Below are 21,168 nucleotides of genomic sequence, written 5' to 3' on the forward strand. Positions count from 1 at the left end.
TTAGTTAATGATTTTATTACCACTTCTAAACTGGATTTTATGTTTTTAACTGAAACATGGCTGGAACAAATTAACAGTGCAACCGTTCTGATAGAGACAGCTCCTCCCAACTATAACTTTTTTGATGCATGTAGATCTGGAAAAAGAGGTGGAGGGGTTACTGCTATATTAAAAAATGTATTTCAGGGGAAACAGATGTTATTTGGTGATTTTCCATCGTTTGAATACCTTAGTGCTGTATTGAAATGCTCCCCCAGAGTTCTCCTATTAATTATTTAAAGGCCACCCACATATTCTGAATTTTTTTTCGATGACTTCACAGAATTATTGTCTAGCATCTCCACAGAATTTGACTGTCTAGTTATAACTGGTGACTTCAATTTTCATACTGATGATTTGAATGACAAGTGTGCAAAAAAACTTTTTACCATTTTGGACACATTTGAACTGTCTCAACATGTGAAAGAGGCTACTCATTGTAAGGGGCACACTCTAGACCTGGTTATCACAAAGGGCCTCAATGTTTCTGATCTCTCTGTGACTGATCCTTCCTTGTCTGACCACTTTTGTGTTTTCTTTAACATATCTTTTATTCCCGACATACAGACAAAATCAAACACTGTCAAAAAACGGTATATCAATGAAGATTCTAATGTACTTTTTTAAAAAGGCCATCTCCTTGCTACCACCTCTAAACCCATGTAGAAAACTTTAATTTGAAAATTTTGAAAGTCATAGATGTCATTGCACCTTATAAGGTTAAAATGATTTCTGGAAAGCAAAAGGCACCCTGGAGAAAAGCTGCTTCTGTAACAGCACAGAAAAAAAGAATGCAGGAAGGTTGAACGCATCTGGCGTAAAACAAAACTTCATATTCACCATGATATCTATAAAGAGAGCCTCCGTGCCTACAATTTAGACTTAAAAAATGCTAGAGAAACATTTTTCTCCAATATCATTAAAACCAACACTAATAATGCAAAAACCCTGTTTGCAACTGTTGACAGACTGACCAACCCCCCAACACAAATTCCACCTGATCTCCATTCCACGCAGAAATGCAATGAGTTTGCAGCTTTTTATACTGATAAAATTGAAGGTATCAGACGCGCCATCAATATCTCCACTTCAAACAAAAATGTTGGACTGCCACCCTGTTCAGGCAAAAATAACGTGGCAAGGATGGCATGCTTTAATGTTATAGACTCTCAAAATCTTGTGGAAACTGTGACACAACTAAAGACATCCACCTGTTGCCTTGATACTATACCTACCAACCTCTTTAAGAATGTTTTCGACTGCCTAGCAGCAGACATATTGCAGATAGTTAACAACTCTCTCCAGTCAGGCAATTTCCCAAAAGCTTTGAAAACTGCAGTTATTAAACCCCTTTTAAAAAAGCGGAGCCTAGATGCCTCTGTTATTAACAACTACAGACCAATATCAAATCTACCCTTCATAAGTAAAATCATTGAGAAAGTTGTCCTCCAGCAACTTAATCACTTCCTGGCATCAACTGGATGCTATGACACCTTCCAATCAGGATTTCGACCCCTGCACAGCACAGAGACCGCCCTTATTAAAGTTGTAAACGACATCCGTCTTAACACAGACTCTGGCAAAATCTCAATACTAATGCTACTTGACCTCAGTGCTGCATTCGACACTGTAGACCATACATTATTTCTGGACAGATTAGAAAACTGGGTGGGGCTTTCAGGCACCGTCTTAAATTGGTTCAGGTCCTACCTACAAAATAGGAACTACTTTGTTTCCATTGGCGACTTTGTATCAGAATCAACCAACGTGACATGTGGAGTCCCACAAGGTTCGATCTTAGGACCCTCTTTATTCAACATCTACATGCTCCCACTAGGGCAAATCATGCAAAATAACAATATTGACCATCATTGCTATGCTGATGACACGCAAATCTATGTATCGCTATCACCAAATGACTATCGGCCCATAGATCTGCTGTGCCAGTGCATTGAGCAAGTGAAAGAATGGATGTGCCGAAATTTCCTTCAACTAAATGAGGACAAAACAGAGATAATTGTATTTGGTTCTAAAACGGAAAGGCTTAAAGTAACCGAACACCTTCACTCTCTGTCCCTGAAAACCTCAATCAAAGCCAGAAATCTAGGGGTTATCATGGATTCAGATTTACATTTCGACAGTCACATCAAATCAGTTACAAAATCAGCATATTATCACCTTAAAAATGTAGCAAGACTTAGAGGGCTCATGTCCACCGAAGACTTGCAAAAACGTGTACATGCCTTTATCACTAGTAAGCTTGATTACTGCAATGGTCTCCTTACAGGTCTCCCAAAACAAACTCTGAGCAAGCTTCAGCTTGTTCAGAATGCTGCTGCTAGAGTTCTAACAAAGACCAAAAAATTTGATCATATTACACCAATTCTGAAATCGTTACATTGGCTTCCTGTAGGTCAGAGAATTGACTTTAAAATCATGTTGCTAACCTATAAATCCCTACATGGTTTAGGCCCAAAATATTTAACTGATATGCTTCCTCTACATCAGCCTTCTAGACCACTAAGATCCTCTGAGACCAATCTGTTAATTATCCCCAGAGTAAACACAAAACATGGGAAAGCAGGATTTAGTTACTATGCAACAAATAGCTGGAATAAACTCCCAGAGGATTTTAGACTTGCCCCAACTCTGAGCACCTTTAAAACAAGACTGAAGACTTTTATGTTTGCCAGTAGCTTTCTGCTAAATCTTAAATACATTGCACTTTCTAAAAAGCTTTTTTTAACTTTGCCTTTATTTTCTATTTTAATACTAAAATGCCTTTTTCTATTTTATGTTGCTTTAGCTTTCAGCTAAATATCTATTATTTTATTTTATTGTATGACAATGTTTATATGTGAAGCACTTTGAGTCTGCCTTGTGTATGAAAAGTGCTAGATAAATAAAGTTGCCTGCCTTGCCTTGCCTATATATTTTTCACACTTTAGATAATTTTGTATTCATCAATTTTTATTGATGTAGGTTCCATGGTGTAATGCTTAGCACTCTGGACTTTGAATCCAGTGATCCGAGTTCAAATCTAGGTGGAGCCTTGTAGATCTAAAATTCTTCCCAACCCAAATCATATTCATTAGGCCTCTTCTCTCCGACAGTTATCCTACCTAGAGGCTACCAGAGGCCTGTTTCAGGTAGCTGGTTTAACATACTCTGAGTTTAATCCTGCGCCCTGAGTTTGTTGACTCAGAGTTCAGGGTTGAAAAGCAACTCTGGGTTTTTGGTTTCAGAACAGGTGATCAGCGTTGGGTTAATCAACTCTGAGTATGTTCACTCTGGGTTGAGGGCGTGCCTGTTGACTATGAAGAGCCATCATCAATGGATCTCTGATAACATGATCAAACATGGACCAAAAGCGTAGATCCACTTACTTTTCCCCCACGGAATTGGAAATTCTAATGAACGCGTATGCCGTTCATTAGAACGGCATACGCTCCCGCGGCAGCGAGAGCGTGAGAGAGAGCTCGGCATGAAATAGCTGAACAAGTCAATGCGTGAGTAAAATAAATTAGTAAAATAAAATAAAAATAAGAGGAAAGTTTAATATCTTCCACTTATTCGATATGTAATTTGTGTGCGTGTGCGTGTGTGTCAATTTACGCAGGAACAACCCGAGTTGCCCTAAGAGGACTTGGCAGCAAATGAAGATGAAGTACAAAAACCAGAACCAGATGCAACTTAAAACCAGACTTAAAGCATGCCCCCGGTGCGTTTGAGAGTTAACATGGGGGCTGAGAAGGTGGTCTAAATAAATGATAGATTGCGCTGAAAAACGATAGCACTCGTGAAGAAAATTATCAGGAAAAGAAAGTATATCCAGCCGGGGTCTTAATAATCGTTCCTCACGGAGATTCCCTTTGAGGATCGCAGCCTCTACGTCCGCAGGCTCTCGTAGAAAAGGACATGCCATTTCTAACACTTCCTTCTGTCGGAGAGCTGCCTTCAGCCTTATAGACAACAAACTCAGAGTAGGTCTAACCACCTCCCGAGCAGGTTAGACCCACGGCGTATGTTGCCGCAGCAACTAACTCTCGGTTGAGCTGAACCTGCTACCTGAAACGGAAAACCCAGAGTTTCCATTAACTCAGAGCAAACAAACACGGGGTTGCCTCAAAACCAGCTACCTGAAACAGGGCACAGATATTTAAACTCTGCAATGTTACACTATTCAAACGCTTCACAGGAGTCTTATCGAACACAACGTAGGCTACATTCATACGCCTTAGAAGCCCATTAAGGTATGTCACCCATTCAACTATGACTACTGCTTATGATCGAGCATTGATTCTCATTTGCATAAGTCAGTCCCAACTGATTTATTTTTTATAGAGAACATGGTTTTACTAGTAACATTACTAGTAAAACCAAAAAGAACTTCATTCAAATGAAGTTCATTTTTAAAATGTCTATTTATTTTATATTGTTTTTGTTTTTTTATAAGTTGGCTGTAGTTATTTTGTTTTATTTCTCAAGTATGCTGCTTAGAATAGTTTGTGGCGTGTTTAGTCACATAAAAACGCCTAGGCTTATTTGAAAAGGTTGAAATAATTAGCTCCGAAATGCCATCAATCTGATTATTATTCATAGATTAGAAAAGAAAAGGAGGTCGTTAATACTTACCTAAAGAGCGGAAAAATACGTCAGCGTTAGCGTTAGTATGCGCATGCGCATTTAATGACATCGTTTACAGGAAGTGCGTCATTATTGCGCATCTAGGACCCCCGAACCGACCTGGCAGCCGAACACATATGGTACCCACACCGGCAGCACACCTCTCCCAAGTGGCCAAATTGACCTGGGCCCCGTTTCCCGAAAGCGTCGTTAGCCTAAGTGGATCGTGAAGTGCGTCGTAAGGGCATCGTAGAGTTTTCACCGCGTTTCCCGAAAGCATCGTGGGGAACGAACCGTCTTGAAAACGCTCGTAGCTAACGAGTACTCCAGGGGTTGCTCGTAGGACGCTAAGAGCATCGTCAGCTATAGCCTCAGTGGCGACACCATCGGACATTCCGTCTATTGGATGCGTTTTATTAAAACGCATTGCGCCTTTATGTTCTTAGTTTGGTAATTAATAAAGATGTTAAAATGGCCAAAATAAAACGGGACAGTCAGAAAATGTTTGCGCAGGCAGGGCACTCAAAATGTGTGAGAGAAAGTGGGGGGGATTTGTGCAGGACTGACATAGGCTACTCATAAAACGTAGCATAAAATAATGTAAAAAATTAAATTAAATTAAAAAAAATAAAATAAAGAAATAAAATTAATTATAAAAAACAAGCAAAGGAGCAGGCAAAAGGCTGGGATATGGTGGGGATTGGTCACGTTGACGGGAATGTTTAGTGACATGTGGGAGGGTGGAGGGGGTTAAAAAAAAGTCTCAATCACTCTTCGACGCGCATGAAAACCAGCCGCGTAGTATGAGGGAGGCCGTCCTCACACCGATCTTCCTCGTCGTCATCGTCCTCAGCGTCCTCCGGTTCAAGCAATGCCACCCCAGCCTTAGCTGCAATGTTGTGCAACATAGCCGTCACACATATCACGGCGCATGACTTGGCCGCCGAAAACTGGAGCCCTCCGCCTGACTTGTGAAGGCATCTAATATAGCGCAACTTCCACCTCCCGATCGTGCGCTCAACGATGCACCGGGCCAGACGGTGGGCTTCGTTGTATTCCTCATCAATACATACCTTACCCTATTTCCGGAGGGGCTTTTATAGCCAATCAAATTATCAATCAAGGAAACCCTTATGCGGAATCAGATTAAGTCGGCTCTCTTTGCTGCGCAAAGCATGTTTCAGAAATCAGCCCATTAAGATAAATGTAGTTGTCACACAAGCAATTTTTTAATTTTTGTCATATGGAATTATTTCAGGGGGGAAAATGCCGTGAAACGCACAGTGCATCAGGATTAGGACTGATATATGTCGGGTTAAGCCTAATCAATTGTGTTTTAATGTCTTGCTATAGCATTCATCTAATTGCAGTCTATTTTTTTCGGAGGCTACCTCTGCTGTTGTCCTTGATGGGGATTATTTGAACCCTTTTTTAACACAATTTTCCTGCGACATTCCTGCGTCTCCCCCTCCTACGGAGCCCATTTCAGCACCGTGTCAGTTCCCGATAACGATGGATCTTCGCTCGTACGATCATTCTCCCGATGGATCTTGCGATCCATCGATAATTTCTTTGGAGCGTTTCCCGAAACTCCTCTTAACGTGAACGCGCATTCGCTGCACTCACGACGTCGTAGGATTGTAACTGTCTACTGACACGGTGCTGAAATGGGCTCCGTAGAAGGGGGAGACGCAGGAATGTCGCAGGAAATTTTTTTAAAAAGGGTTAAAATATATCCCCATCGAGGACAACAGCAGAGTAGCCTACGAAAAAAATAGACTGCAATTATATGAATGCTAAAAGACATTTAAAACACAATTGATTAGGCTTAAACCGACATATATCAGTCCTAATCCTGAATGCACTGTGCGTTTCACGGCATTTTCCCCCCTGTAATAATTCCATATGACCAAAAATTAAAATAGCTTGTGTGACAAACTACATTTATCTTAATGGGCTGATTTCTGAAACATGCTTTGCGCAGCAAAGAGAGCCGACTTAATCTGATTCCGCATAAGGGTTTCCTTGATTGATAATTTGATTGGCTATAAAAGCCACCTCCGGAAATAGGGTAAGGTATGTATTGATGAGGAATACCTACAACGAAGCCCACCGTCTGGCCCGGTGCATCGTTGAGCGCACGATCGGGAGGTGGAAGTTGCGCTTTAGATGCCTTCACATGTCAGGCGGAGGGCTCCAGTTTTCGCGCCGGCCAAGTCATGCGCCGTGATTTGTGTGACGGGCGGCTATGTTGCACAACATTGCAGCTAAGGCTGGGGTGGCATTGCTTGAACCGGAGGACGTTGAGGACGATGACGATGAGGAAGATCGGTGTGAGGACGGCCTCCCTCATAACTACGCGGCTGGTTTTCATGCGCGTCGAAGAGTGATTGAGACTTTTTTTTAACCCCCTCCACCCTCCCACATGTCACTAAACATTCCCGTCAACGGGACCAATCCCCACCATATCCCAGCCTTTTGGCCTGCCTCCTTTGCTTGTTTTTTATAATTTATTTTATTTTATTTCTTTTATTTTTTTAATTTTTTACATTATTTTATGCTACGTTTTATGAGTAGCCTATGTCAGTCTGCACAAATCCCCCCACTTTCTCTCACACATTTTGAGTGCCCTGCCTGCGCAAACATTTTCTGGACTGTCCCGTTTTATTTTGGCCATTTTAACATCTTTATTAATAAATTAATTAATAATCTTTATTAATTACCAAACTAAGAACATAAAGGCGCAATGCGTTTTAATAAAACGCATCCAATAGACGGAATGTCCGATGGTGTCGCCACTGAGGCTATAGCTGACGATGCTCTTAGCGTCCTACGAGTACCTACGAGCACCCCTGGAGTACTCGTTAGCTACGAGCGTTTTCAAGACGTTCGTTCCCCACGATGCTTTCGGGAAACGCGGTGAAAACTCTACGATGCCCTTTCGACGCACTTCACGATCCACTTAGGCTAACGACGCTTTCGGGAAACGGGGCCCTGGTCAGACTGGCCACACTCACACTGGCAGATTTGAGCACGGTTAGGTGTGAAAACGGCCACGGCCACGGCCAGATGGCCTAGTGTGAGTGCACAAGAGTGTTAAGTCACTAGAAGCAGCCCCAAGGGATAACTGTTCTTGTTATGCCTGGCATGCAGAAAATACAATGGGGTTCTTTCAAAACTAATCGGATGCTAATATATTAGGTCAGCAAATGAGAAAAGAAAAGCCATTCATTTTCCTCATCATTATTATAAAAATTGATAACATTAATCATGATGAATCCCATAATTAAGATCTTCCAGTATTGACAATATCCTCAAATCAAATGAGTGACTACGAATGATGATTTGAATACCATTTGTGCGTTTATAAAACCTCGCTATGTGCTTTAGTGAGTTGAATGCTAAACCATAGTTTGTTGCTCCCTTCTTACGGAGCAAACCATCAATGAACAAATTTCAAGTTTCTTATTACAAAAAAGTTTCAACAGTTAGTCATGAAAATAAGTAATGAAATAACAAGGCAGAGGACTCATGTTTTCCCTTAAACTCTAAATGTTTAATACTGACTACACATTAAACAGGAATTACTAATCCAGCATTGTGAGGTTTATTTCCCCGGTCTTTCTCCCTTCTCAAACAGGCAGTTAATGTTAGCATCAAGCAACGACATTTCAACACCCAACGACATTTCCCTCTTATAGAAAAGGTAGAGATTTAAAGTGGCCATGTGCTGTTGTATTTCCGACCAATTGCATTTAGCGTACAAACATGTTCTGAAAAGACAATATTTAGAAAAAGCGGTGTACAAAGGTTTACAATTGTTGGTTTCTTAATGACATTGCTGTCAACTTGATCTGAATAGGGCAGAGGTCAAACTCAAGGAACAGAGCCCTCCGACCTTAAGGAAGAATGTGTATAAACTAAAGGAATGTAAAGGGACATAAAAAAACATTTTCTAACAGGAACCAAACATTTCCATCAAACCTTATCTACAGCGCCATCTCTGGCCATCGCTGGCTATTGTTCCGTCCCTCTCGAGGTGATGACTCCTCTTCCTGCCCAGGGGCATGGAGAGCGAGCACCCGGCCACCGGTTTAGTTTGGTCCTCCTGAGGTTTGTGGATACTGCACTTAGCTACTCTTTAAGACACTATCAACAGCACAAAAGCACCATCATAAAAAGAAGTGGAAATGAAACAAAATAAAAAGAAGGAAACCAAAGCCCTGGACGATGTGTCATCTCTGTAATGCCCACGCTCCGGGGGTCCTTGGGGACCACCCCTCAGCCGGGCCGCTTGTAGCAGGCCTCCTGGTAGGACGAGGCGTTCAGCAGGGCCAACATGTCCCTCCTCACGTACGACAGGAAGTTCTTCAGGGGACACAGGGGCCGGGGTCCGTGGCGCTTGTGGGCGCGGCAGAACGCCGTGTGGAAGGTCACGTCCTCGCCGTCGTACAGCAGCCGGACGAACGCCTCGCCGCCGGGCGTGCCCTTGCCCTTGCCCTTCGCCGGCGGCTTGCCCCCCGCCGCGGGGGGGCTCCTCCACAGCTCAAACACCACCCTGGCGGCGAAGCGGGGGAAGCGGGCCTCCTCCAGGCCCAGCGCGCTCAGCAGCGGCGCCACCGTGACATCGTGCGCCGCCGCCAGCGCCAGCGCCACCTCCGCAGCCGCCGTGCCCGGCTTGGCCCGCGCCGCCCGCTCCATGCGGGCCGCCGTGCGGTTCAGGTAGGGGTGCATTGCCAGGACGGCGTACTTGCGGTACAGCCCCACCTGCCGCTTGTCCGCCTCGTCGTCCAGCTGCTGGCGCCGGATGACCGAGAACTGCTCCATGGTCAGGCAGGCCTTGGCGCCGCCCCCGCCGGCCGCCGTCTGCAGGCAGGGGAACGGCAGGCCGTGGCACAGATGGCACAGCAGGGAGTCTATGGGGTTGGCGGCTCGCAGCTGGCGGTTGGGCAGGCCAAGGGCGCGCGCCATCTCGGCGTAGGTGCTCTCCAGCTGGGCGTCGCCCACGCGCAGGCGGTACTGCCGCCGCTGCTCCTCCTCCAGGTAGCGGTTGCGGGCGGGGCAGTCGCAGGCGGCGCCGCAGAACAGCGTGCTCCACTGGTGGCGCACTGTCACCTTGGGCCAGTCAAAGTCGGGCAGGAAGCCGAAGAGGAAGGCCAGGCCGCTCTGCAGCGTGCGGCTCTTGCCCGTGGTCTCCACCCAGAGTTGCCGTGGCGACCAGCCCGAGCGGAGGAGGCTGTGGCGCTTGTAGGCCTGGAGGAGGAGCTGGCCGTTGCGCAGGTGCTGCACCACGCCTGGGGAGGAGAGAGGGAGAGAGAGCGAGAGACGTAGGTGAAAGGCCTCTCCAACTCATGACCTGTTGACTTATGAACCATGCTGGCCTACACCCACTACACATACAATGATGCTAATAAAACTGGTGTGTGACAAGCACACACTAGCCACACCCCTACAGCTTGGTTTGGCCAAACCAGAGAAAGGTTTTTCACTCCACGAACAGGACGTTCTGTGAAGAGGATACTCTAAGGTCTTGTCTGTATACCAAATATAAATAATAACCACTGAATAGTTATTTATTAAACAATTATAGTAGAGACTAGTTATAATCTTTTGATGACCCTCATTTTAAACTAGGTGATTGTATGACGAGGGAACAGTGTCCTTCTACCTATGGGGAGAGCTATCCCCTGTAGAGCCCAGGGCGGTGAAGCGGAGGACCCACCTGTCTGCGTGAGCTCTCCCATCTCACAGGCGCTGTGGTTGGGCAGGCGGGGCACGGAGCCCAGGGTGGACTCCCAGTGGCCGCGGTCCCCGTTGGCCATGTGGCTGATGAAGGCGCTCAGCTGGGGGTGGGAAGGCTTCCTGGGGGATGGTTGGGGTTTGGATGATGGGAGGGGTTGTATGGATGGATGGAATGGGTGGGGAGACGAACAGTACGGGGTTACCTTCCATTTGGCCCAATTGTAAAAGAAAAAAAGTTGTTTTGGTTGTTTGTCTTGAAACAACCAAAAGTCCCCCAACTCTCTCAGTAGTACATACATTTCCAAAACGTGCCACCAGGTGTCGCTCTAACACAGCACTGCCCTAACAGACGCTGCACAAAGTGTGTGGGTGGGAATAAAAAAGGATAATCTCTCATGTTCATACAGCGCACATGCAGTGGCATGAGAGAAGCAGTCAGACCCAATAGATCAGAGATGATTGAAGATTACCCAGTAATATGTTTTCTGTGTAGGGGCTGTGACACAGTGGTCTCGGATTAAAGACCTAAGAGGCCAAACGAGGGACTAATGCGTGTGGGCACAGGCACTGACGCATTTGGACACACACACACACACACACACACACACACACACACACACACACACACACACACCGTTTCCATGGAGATCAGAGATTGGACTGGATATACAACATTCCACTTCCATGGCTCAGCTTTAAAGAATGACCTTGAAACACAGAGACTACTCTCTTGTACACAGCCACACAACTAGGAGCTATAACATAATTCCTTTTCTTTAATTCAATACAGAGGCCACTACAAACCAGCGTGCATACTATTCATCTGTGATCTTCTCCTTGAGGCAGACCTCATGGCATGTTTTTATCTTTGCTGTAGCTCACTGTAGCTCAATGCACGCACACACACACACACACACACCACCACACACCACACACACCACACACACACACACACAACACACACACACACCAACACCACACACACACACACACACACACACACACACACACACACACTTCACTATATTACCGGGCTAGTCCCCACAAGGCTGAACAGGTAGAACCATCACTAGCATGCAGCCGCAGTAAAAGCCGTTCTGCGTGTCCTTTTGCGCTGACTGGAAATTGGCTGATCCATATCTTAATTGGCTCCGCTGGGTGTCTGGCTACTGGAGGGAATGTGCGCTGGCCAGCCGGCTCACACTAAGATACCCCCGGCTGCCCTATTAAGATGATTGTTGCCAACTGCAGATTATGGAGCGCAATTACATTAAACAAGGGATTAGCATCACTGGCATACGACCGGGAGGCAGATTAGTCAGTGTGTGCGTTTGTTTGTTTGTGCATGTGTGTGTGTGTGTGTCCGTGTGGGTTTGTGCACGCGCCTGTGTGTGGGTGTGTGTTTGTGCGTGCGTACGTGCGTAGTACACCGTAAAATAATTAAGCCGGCCAAACGAGAAGGTGAATATGGAGACGCTTGGATGACGGTGACCAGCCGGAGAGAGGACCACGGGAGAATGACAAAGTTAATTTTGAGTCCCTGTATACAAGAGGAAGAGAGACAGAGAGAAAGAGAAACGAGGACGGAAATGTCTCCCAGCTGTGGCGGGCTCAGTTAACCGCAGACAGAGACGGTGGGCGAGAGCTGGTGCCAACAGCAACAAACAGACACACAGACACACCCACCCTTCGTTCTACCCACATGAAGCTGTTGCTTATCCAAGCAATCCCAATACAAGCCTTGTGTAGTGTCACCATTCTGCCCATCCCCCTCTCTATCTCTCCTCACCCCCTTCTCTCCATCTCTCCTCACTCCCTTCTCTACGTCTCCCTCCTCTACCCCGTCTCCGCTTTTCCTCACCCTTCTCTCCTCAGCCCCGTCTCTCTCCTCACCCCCTCCTCCCTCCTCACCCTCTTCTCTCCGTCACCCTCCTCACCTTAAACCACACACTCTGCATGTGTATTTAAACACGTGTTTGCATGTGTGTGGGTGAAAGTACGATTGCATGTGTATCGCCCTAGGCAGAGGATGTATAGCGGGGCTAACTAGACGTCCCTGTCGTGCTTAGCCAGGATTGCTCAGGGAGTGTGCTGCTCAAATCGAGCGAGATTAACCCATCAACAGCTATGCTCCAGCGCTCTCCGCACACACAGATATATATATATATATAGCATCTATGTGTAACCATCTGCACCAGTAGCTCACCAGCCCACCTGCTGATGTATCACACAGTGTGTCAAGTTCTGATTGTAGGAGGAAACAAGCAGACGAAGTGAATGGAGAGAAAGTAGGGCATACCTCACACCGGGGATACTTAGACACGAGCATCACTCATTTAAAGTCAGTGGTGCGCTACACCCAGTCCAACGCGTCAGGGCAAGTGCGGCATCCTCCAACAAAGACCTTGTCCCTCAAGTAAAACCAAAAGTGTGTGTCATCCAAAAACTACAATGCCCAACATTTGCATTTTTACACTTTAATATCCTGTGAAGTACTGGTACTGGGCCTCTTTATAATTGATACTGTTTGTTTTGTTAGCCCTGTTTAGTTTTGATTTCAGCCTTTACTTTAGCCTCTATTTCTGTTTTCATTAGTACTTTGTATTTTTAACTACTGTTCAACTACTGCTGGGCTGTTGGGACAAAGGAGTTTCCCCTCCGGGGGATTAATAAAGTTGTTATCTATGTATCTAGAAGGGGAGGATTGTGCGCACCTGTTGGGGGACAGCGTGCAGTCGATGGTCGGACGCTTGGTCTTGGGGATGGAGTAGAGGGGGTAGCGGTCGCCATGGCGAATCATGACTTGAACGGAGAGCAGGGTGTAGTCCGCGGGACTGTGACCTGGAAGAGGAAACAGTTCCGCTCGCATCAGAATCATAGTGGCTGTCCCACCTCGTCTTCCTCTTCAATGCAAGGATTCAACGCCACCATCGTTCACGTCACTATGGACATGTGTGTGTGTGTGTGTGTGTGTGTGTGTGTGTGTTGTGTGTGTGTGTGTGTGTGTGTGTGTGTGTGTGTGTGTGTGTGTGTGTGTGTGTGTCCTTTCACATCCTGAGCCATCAGTGCAGTTCAAGTACTGTACAATGTAATGCAGCCTAGTCTGTGTATGTCAAAACAGGCCACTTTGTGCCCGTGTTTGAGAGTTTATTTCTTCAAAATCATCTTTAAAATAATATGTTTTGCCACATGCAACACACATATATTTTGTATAGTTACAAACGCCATGTTTTGTAGTTTGTAACGATCCAAACACTGTAGCTTAATTTAGCTTGCCGTTATGTTTGGTAGTTAGTCCCCGGCATGGCTATGTAACCAGGTGGGTAGGGTTAGACTACACCTGCTTCATATTGGCCTTGAGTCATAGAAGGAAGTCAATCAACTGAAATTACTTGAGTTTGCAATTAAAACCATAATTGTGGGATGCTTAATGCACCCCTTAATAACATTAATACAGGTCAGTTGTGTTGTCTTAAGCTGTTTGCCCCAGGGTAGGATCCTTTTGACTTTGTTCAGCTGTTTTGTCTGATCCCTGAGGGCAACATGGTCTTTGTTTAACCTTAGAGCGGGATTGTTACAATGGAAACTCCAAAAGGTATGAATTATTCTGGTCGGGCATGGTGGAGAGTGAACTCAGAACTGAAGGATTCCAGTAAGCAGAGTGAATACTAATTGGCGCCTTGGAATTCCATTCACATTCACATCTACATTCCGCCTTTCAGCTTCATCCAGGTTATATAACGGAGCAACGACAGCTGATTCATTAAGGCTTCAGGACTCTCTTACCCTCCCAGGCCTGCTCCGTGCGGTTGGGAGTGTTGCAGTAGCCATAGGCCTCGGCGATGGGGTCCAGCTCTGGGGCTTTGGTGTGGGGCACAGGGATGACCCTCTTCCTGCTCTTCCCCAGGCCGGTCCCCGCCGCCCCCCCCGGGACCTGCTCCTTCTCCAGGGGAGTGGTGGGCATCAGGTTCACTGGGGAGACAAGGACCGGGGGGAAATATAGGTCAGGGAGAAGGAGAACTGAGCAATAATAATAATAACTAGAAAATGCATTTCCTGCAGAAAATGCAGTGAGTGCTGTGGTATAAAGTGAGGTTGTAAATATTTTTTTATAAAACCACATAGATTAAGACATAAAGAAATGTTAAATGGCTTAAATCAAGTGAGTGAGTGAGTGAGTGAGTGAGTGAGTGAGTGAGTGAGTGAGTGAGTGAGTGAGTGAGTGAGTGAGTGAGTGAGTGCGTGCAGTGAGTGGAGTGAGTGAGTGAGTGAGTGAGTGAGTGAGATGAGAGTGAGTGAGTGAGTGAGTGAGTGAGGTGAGTGAGTGAGTGAGTGAGTGATGAGTGAGTGAGTGAGTGAGTGAGTGAGTGAGTGAGTGAGTGAGTGAGTGAGTGAGTGAGTGAGTGAGTGAGTGAGTGAGTGAGTGAGTGAGAGGTCTTTAAGAGAATAGCGAGCCGGTGTGTGATTAAAAGTAGCCCAATAGAGCGGGAAAAACCGCCCAATCTGGCAACACTGCCTGAACGTCCTCACGCTCCAGTTTCAACGTAAGTCAATGAGACCAACTAAAAAAAGGAGGCGGTATGAAACTAAAACCGTGATTCTGAATAAAGTTTAAATGATATCGAAATTGAAGATACAAGTGTGTGGATTTGTTTAAAGGTGTGAACGATGGTAACCGGTGGAAATCTGACCGAGTTACGATGTCTTAAGTAATTTAAGTGTCAGAATGGGCAGATGGCTTCAATGGGACAACTGTAGAATATGAAGATACAAGTGTGTAGATATGTTAAATGGTTTGAACGAAGATAAACGGTTGCAAATTGATTTAGTTACGTCTTAAACAGTTAAGACGTCACGTAACTACAATGGGAGGCCTCCCATTGACTCTGGATTTTAGGAGTAGAATATCTTAAAAAGTATAAGATATTTAAAAAATCTGAATAGAAGTGCGCGATTCCAAGCTATTCTGAACATTAAAAAATTGGAATGGAGTCTCTAGGTGAAAAATTGTGGAAGGAGATAGGTCCCAAAGTTTGTAGAGAATAATGAAGAAAGAAAGAATAAAACTTATGAACAATAGTTGAGTGCTGCATGCAGCACTCACCTAATGAAGAGGAAAGAACAAATTAAACTTATGAAGAACAATAGTTGAGCGCTGCATGCAGCACTCACCTAATAAAACTTATGAAGAACAATAGTTGAGCGCTGCATGCAGCACTCACCTAATAATACATGACCACAGGGTGCAGCCGGATGGCACAGGTGTGTCAGTGCAAACAACAGTCTGTCTGACCACAAAGGGAGGGCATCAGGAACTAATGTTAGGTTTCAGGGAGGCTAGGGGCGTTAGAGTTTTGTCAGCAGCTCGTCTGTCATGAATATGAAATAAATCTGGGGACTGTGCTGAAAAGAAACACAGAGTTGGTACATCTAACGGTGAAAATTGCCTAAGGAGACTTTTGGATGGCACAATGGTGAATTTTCTTGTGTTACCCCTAGTAAGAATGGAACTTGGATGGGCATAAAATGGGCATGTTTGCTTAGTATTTCTTTCCACTCAACACTGGAGGCATTGACTAGCAAGACAAATAGTTTTCCAGTAGGCTATATGCCAGACGACATCCACATTTAAAATCTCTCCCCGTCACATTAGTGCTTTTACTGTATGAATCACGCTGAGATCACTGTCCAATTTCCTCGTCAAATGTCCTACTGTTTGTGCTCACCTCCCGACTCTCTACAACCCAAAAAGGGTAACTGTATATTCTTCAAAGGCTTGTTTGAGTTAAGTAATAATGAAGGCATAAACTGGAAAATAAAAGAAGGGTCTATAATTCAGACCTGTTCCCCCTTCCCCCTTCCCCCCCACCGATGTTGCCCTGGAGACCAGAGAACATTTTGACCCCCGCAAAAAGAAATGCCCTCATCATTAACCAGGAGGTGTGGGAAGGGAACAGCTCCTCTCATTCAGGAACGAGACGGAACACAGGGAAGAAAAGAAAATTGGGGGGGGTCCCTACTGGCAGTGCCGGTACAAAAACCACCGAAAGCGGTCTCCTTGCACTTTTCCTCTCACAGATTTGTATGTAGCAGGCTCTCCCTCACACACACACAAGAACCCCTGGCTACTGTGAAAGGAGCCCCTGAACTAGCCAAACATTGCGTGTTACTGTGGGAGTTAACTGCAAAGTAGACGGGCACCTGCTGCCTCACATAAAAGACCACAAGTGCATCAGGATTCGTCTTGCCACGACACCAACACCGGTACGGCACTGCAAGCTCTTTGCACAAACACAACGTGGGAGGATTCTGCATAGCAGTCGGTCAGTCTTCACCTTCTCCCTCTTTTGCGTTGGCGCAGACACGCTGCAATATCCACCCTTTGTTTTTGTCTGGCCGAACGGAAAGGTAAACGACCCATCTGCAGCTGGTTTCACAGTAGAGCTGAAGACGGCATGGTTTGGCTGTGGGGCTGGATATGGCGACTCCCACTCCAATTCCAGAGGATCTAAATACTGAAGCATCCCTTTATGTCCTCAGCCCAGTGAAGGTGATGGCAACTCAAATGAAAAGCTGACAGGGAACTCCCTGGGACAATCTGAATATCTAGCTTGCCTCACGCAAAAACTCTGAACAGAGAACTACCACTCCAATAAGGAAAACCAACGTTGGAATTGTCCATTCTGGCTCAACATAAGACTCATCATGGCAAGTCTTTACAATTTCATCAGCTGCCTTAGTCGCGTTCTAGTCAAATTAATTAACATAAACCCAAACAGGCAACCAAAGAACATAGTGGATGTTTACAGTAGATATCAGAGAGTGATCTTAATAGTTGTATTAGATGCCCCCATCAAATCATTACGGAAGCGTTTCCATCCCCATGATTCACTCACCAGCGAGAAGGACCAGTAGAAGGTGTGGGGCAGCGATGGAGAGCATTCTGCAGACTGTGTGCTAGTGAGGAGTGCAGCCACACACTGAAGCCCTTTCACTATTACAACCTGTTCCCCTCGGCACCCAGTGCACCCCTTGCCAAAAACACAAGCACACCCACACACACGCAAACATGCTCATGTCCGCTCTGGCTGTGCAGCCTGACTAAAGCATGGTCCACTACATAATGGGCCTTTTGTAACGGGCTATGAGAACATGTACACAGCAGCTACCACGATTAATACACACGGTACAGAAACGCCCAACCTAAACCCTGAGACATTTTCAGGAGAGAAACACTGAAGACAAGATTTCCACTGAAAAACATTGAGGAGAAAGGCTAACACAACAGCAAAGAGCAAAGAGGAAATAGAGGGGCAGATGGCTGATGGGCTTCTTCTTGTGTGCTTTAAAAATAATCTTTATCGCAAACGACGCAAAGTGACTCATTGTGTGGCTTAAAAGCATCCAATCCTAACCTTATCTAGTTACAAGGCAACACACTTCTGTAAAACATTATAGTTGTTACGGGAAATTAAAAAGATTATTGCAAACTGTTTCACAACTCATTACGGGGTTGCTCGCACACTTAGTACTTGGTGCTGTCAACACTATACGGAGATATTATAGAAGAACGACCTAAATACAGTACGCTTCGTTCGAATAAACTCAACGTTTGGCACCGGATACCTTCCAATGCAGTGACTTCTTGCAGTTCAGCTGCATTTGTATTGTGCATAGGCCATAGGGAAACCGGGCTTCAGAGGAACATAGGAGAGCATGTTTTTAAATGCATTGCTGTGTCAAAAATGAGTTTCTAATTCAACCAGAAGCATGTACCAGTGCAGAAAGAACAGAATAGTGGACACTTCTTCAAAAACCGTCGGAGGAGAAGTTAAACCTGCCCTATGCCTATTTTACTGACTGCTTGACTCTTCCCCTACAGCAGTCATCCTTACTCATAGTGAAATGGTTGCATTTTGATGACTTTTTAACCAGTATGAATGCCCTACAAATGTATAACTGTGTATATGTACATAATAAGTGGTTATCTCTTTTATTTTACTTCTATGCATTTGCTTCTGTGGAAGCTGGGCTTCCTGTCTGGGATCAGTCCATCTCATCTTATGAAGGTGTGTGGTACATCAAAGTCTTGACACATCTTTGGCAGACGTGGAAGTGATGAGTCTCAGATAGAAGCATAGATATAATACAAAATGGAAACTGAACCAGTACTTTAAGCCATGCCCACTTGCTGATTGAGTCCACCAGGGATGTTGAAGGCCCAATAGAGAATGTTCAAGAATGTGTTTTAGAATCTTCATTGGTTTGCATTCATCCGTCCAACAGAGAGCAGAATTTATTGCACCAGTGATCAATGTCTGTCTGTCTGCCAGCCCGCCAGCATGCCTGCCCGCCTGTCTCTCTGCCATCGTAATGGCCAGCAAACCAGCCCTAGAGTGCAATAATGCAAATACAATACATGAATGGCTCTAGGTTTACATGGCAGTTGGACAGAAAGGATAAGCTATAAAGGAGGGGGGATGGTTGGGACAAAGAAATAAACTAAGAATAAACTACAGAAATATGGACATTAGGAGGCTCATCTCAATATATTTGGATTTGTCTACATTTGTAAATAATCTGGGTGGAAATTTGAATTCCACAAAGCACACCACATTATTCGTAGGAAAACTAGAAATTTGTGTGTTTGAGACAATATAACAAACAAACATGTCGTGACTTACAGAACTGGAGGCTGAGGCTGACGATAGCCAGCACCGCCCCCACCAACACCAGCAGGATGAAGCGGTTCCGAGCTAGCATCCTGTCACCTGATTGGTCCACGTCCTTACCTCACACACCATCCCTACAGCCGAGACCCTAGAAAATAAAGACAACCATACGCAACGAGTCTGGACACAGTAGACGATCATGATTAAAAGAGTAGTAAAGTAGTATTACTAAAGTAGAAAACAATATCAAGTGTTGTTTTTATTATTTCGTAAAAGATAATAGTACTAGAATTAGGGGGAGAAAAGCATCAGGCTGAACTGTAGACGAAGAAGAAATGGTCTGCTAGTAAATGTTGTAAAGTGTCAGAATTAAATGATTGCATCCAGTATGGAATCCATACTGTACAATTCCTAGACAGTTCCTCATTCTTATTACCAGTTCACTTTATTGTTCTCTGCTTCAGACAGCTGAAGTCTGTCAATTCTTAAATGAAACCCGCTATATAATACTAGCAGATTCTTTATCACCGTTCTGTGTAAAGGCCAACATTATATCACGAGTGCGATGATTTCTGCCTTGTATATTAAATTAAATTGCTTGTTTTGTAATCTTGATCCGCTGGAAGTCACCCAGGGGAGCTCATTTTAATCATAGGACATGTCACATCTAAACGTTGGAAAGGATGGATGCGAAACACATCCCATGATGACATATAACATGAGCCACAGTACTGTATAATCTAAATGACATTACTGCATGTTGGCGCATGAACATACATGGTTTCTTTCTCTCTCTCACACACACACACACACACACACACACACACACACACACACACACACCACCAACCACACACACACCACACACCACACACACACACACACACACACACACAGCGTGCCACTTTATGTAATTTTCCTCCAACCATCTAATTCACGAGCAGCAATTGGATGGAAACAGAACAAAGTGTGTGTGGGGGGGGGGGGGGGGGAAATGACGAAACAGCCACCAACTAAATGCAGTGCTACTGCAACCCTAGCATTAAGTAGACCGAAATACTCTACGGTAGTCTGGATGCAGTTATGACGACCCCGGTAGAACGAACATGGCTCACTCACTGCGCGCGCCGCTGCGCCCCCTTATTAACTCACGAGCAGCGCATGAACAACCGAGCTGAATGCGTGAGGCGTATGCAAACCCGCGTGCACGCGCACGTTTCTGTTCTCCTCGGCAATGCAAGACACAGCAAGAAACACAGCAAGTTGTTGTTTTATTGGTTGCTAGTTAGCAAGTTTGCTAATGCTACTAACCGTCTTTACCTTGTTGGTCGGCGTTAATAAGCTCAGTAAATGTAAATGGGGAAGTTTATGAACCATCTACAAATCAATCACCGCGCTTTAGATCAATTGGTCCCCACGTCGCATTACAGAGCACGGCTACGTGTCACTGCTGCTTGAACACCTTAGTGTTTCAACTTCACCAAAGTAGTTCGGCTGACTGGAACTATATCGCTAGCTTCCCACGCTATTGTCAACAACAAATAGGCACATACCATTACAATGACCGCGGGACGCCAAGGGGTGAACGTCCAGACGAGCGTTCAGAACCAGAGGAATGGCTCACCGGATAGAGCGCGTATGAAGGATCAGTCCTGATCGCAGCGACCCGGGTTCGATTCCTGCCCGTGGTCCTTTGCTACATGTCCTCCCCTCTATCTCCAATACCTTCCTGCCTATCCCAAATCATCCTAAAGCATAAAAAGCAAAAAAATAGAGAACGGGGGGATCGCTGCACACTGACCTGATGTTGTAGTGTAGGGCTGTGAGTCGCACGTCACTCAGCTCCTCTGCTCATCATTATGACGGACGGTGAACCGACTGGCGTCCAGACAGCCGGCAGTATCAGCGCCACGTTTGTTGCTAGGATCGTATGGTTCTCAGACAGTCCAGCCTCAATTCAATCTCCATATGTTGAAGCTCAGTAGTGCCATCTAGTGGACAAGTAGTGGTAACACAATAAGAGGCGTGTACATTCTTGGGTTTACTGGACAAACTTTGAACTTTGAACATGCCATGGTCATGCAATGCC

The 21,168-nt window shown here is 45.3% G+C and overlaps 1 protein-coding gene across 4 annotated transcripts; it reads right to left on the reverse strand.

Moving 5' to 3' along the window:
• Window positions 1-7,691: 7,691 nt before the first annotated feature.
• pxylp1 (2-phosphoxylose phosphatase 1) lies at window positions 7,692-21,066 on the reverse strand. Of its 4 annotated transcripts, none has more exons than XM_056611698.1 (6): window positions 20,633-20,873; window positions 19,092-19,227; window positions 14,194-14,379; window positions 13,122-13,248; window positions 10,388-10,527; window positions 7,699-9,959 (listed from the first exon to the last, which is right to left on the reverse strand). In XM_056611698.1, exons 2-6 carry the CDS (start codon window positions 19,168-19,170, stop codon window positions 8,947-8,949), a joined length of 1,545 nt encoding a protein of 514 aa, XP_056467673.1. In that variant the 5' UTR covers window positions 19,171-19,227; window positions 20,633-20,873; the 3' UTR covers window positions 7,699-8,946. The 4 variants fall into 4 exon arrangements, with proteins under 4 accessions (XP_056467674.1, XP_056467675.1, XP_056467673.1 ...); XM_056611697.1 differs by lacking the exon at window positions 20,633-20,873 and adding an exon at window positions 20,881-21,066 and having other exon boundaries at window positions 7,700-9,959; XM_056611699.1 differs by lacking the exons at window positions 19,092-19,227; window positions 20,633-20,873 and adding an exon at window positions 17,304-19,062 and having other exon boundaries at window positions 7,692-9,959.
• Between the last annotated feature and the right edge of the window lie 102 nt (window positions 21,067-21,168).

The sequence above is a fragment of the Gadus chalcogrammus genome, chromosome 16 (genome assembly GCF_026213295.1).
Source record: "Gadus chalcogrammus isolate NIFS_2021 chromosome 16, NIFS_Gcha_1.0, whole genome shotgun sequence".
Lineage (NCBI taxonomy): Eukaryota > Metazoa > Chordata > Actinopteri > Gadiformes > Gadidae > Gadus > Gadus chalcogrammus.

Excerpts from the sequence above, each read along its gene's own strand:
- pxylp1 (XM_056611700.1), bottom strand. The coding sequence starts at position 19,170 with ATGCTAGCTCGGAACCGCTTCATCCTGCTGGTGTTGGTGGGGGCGGTG. Across the intron at positions 14,380-19,091 it reads CAGCCTCAGCCTCCAGTTCT|TGAACCTGATGCCCACCACT; the intron begins GTAAGTCACGAC and ends TTGTCTCCCCAG. Across the intron at positions 10,528-13,121 it reads TGCACGCTGTCCCCCAACAG|GAAGCCTTCCCACCCCCAGC; the intron begins GTGCGCACAATC and ends ACCATCCCCCAG.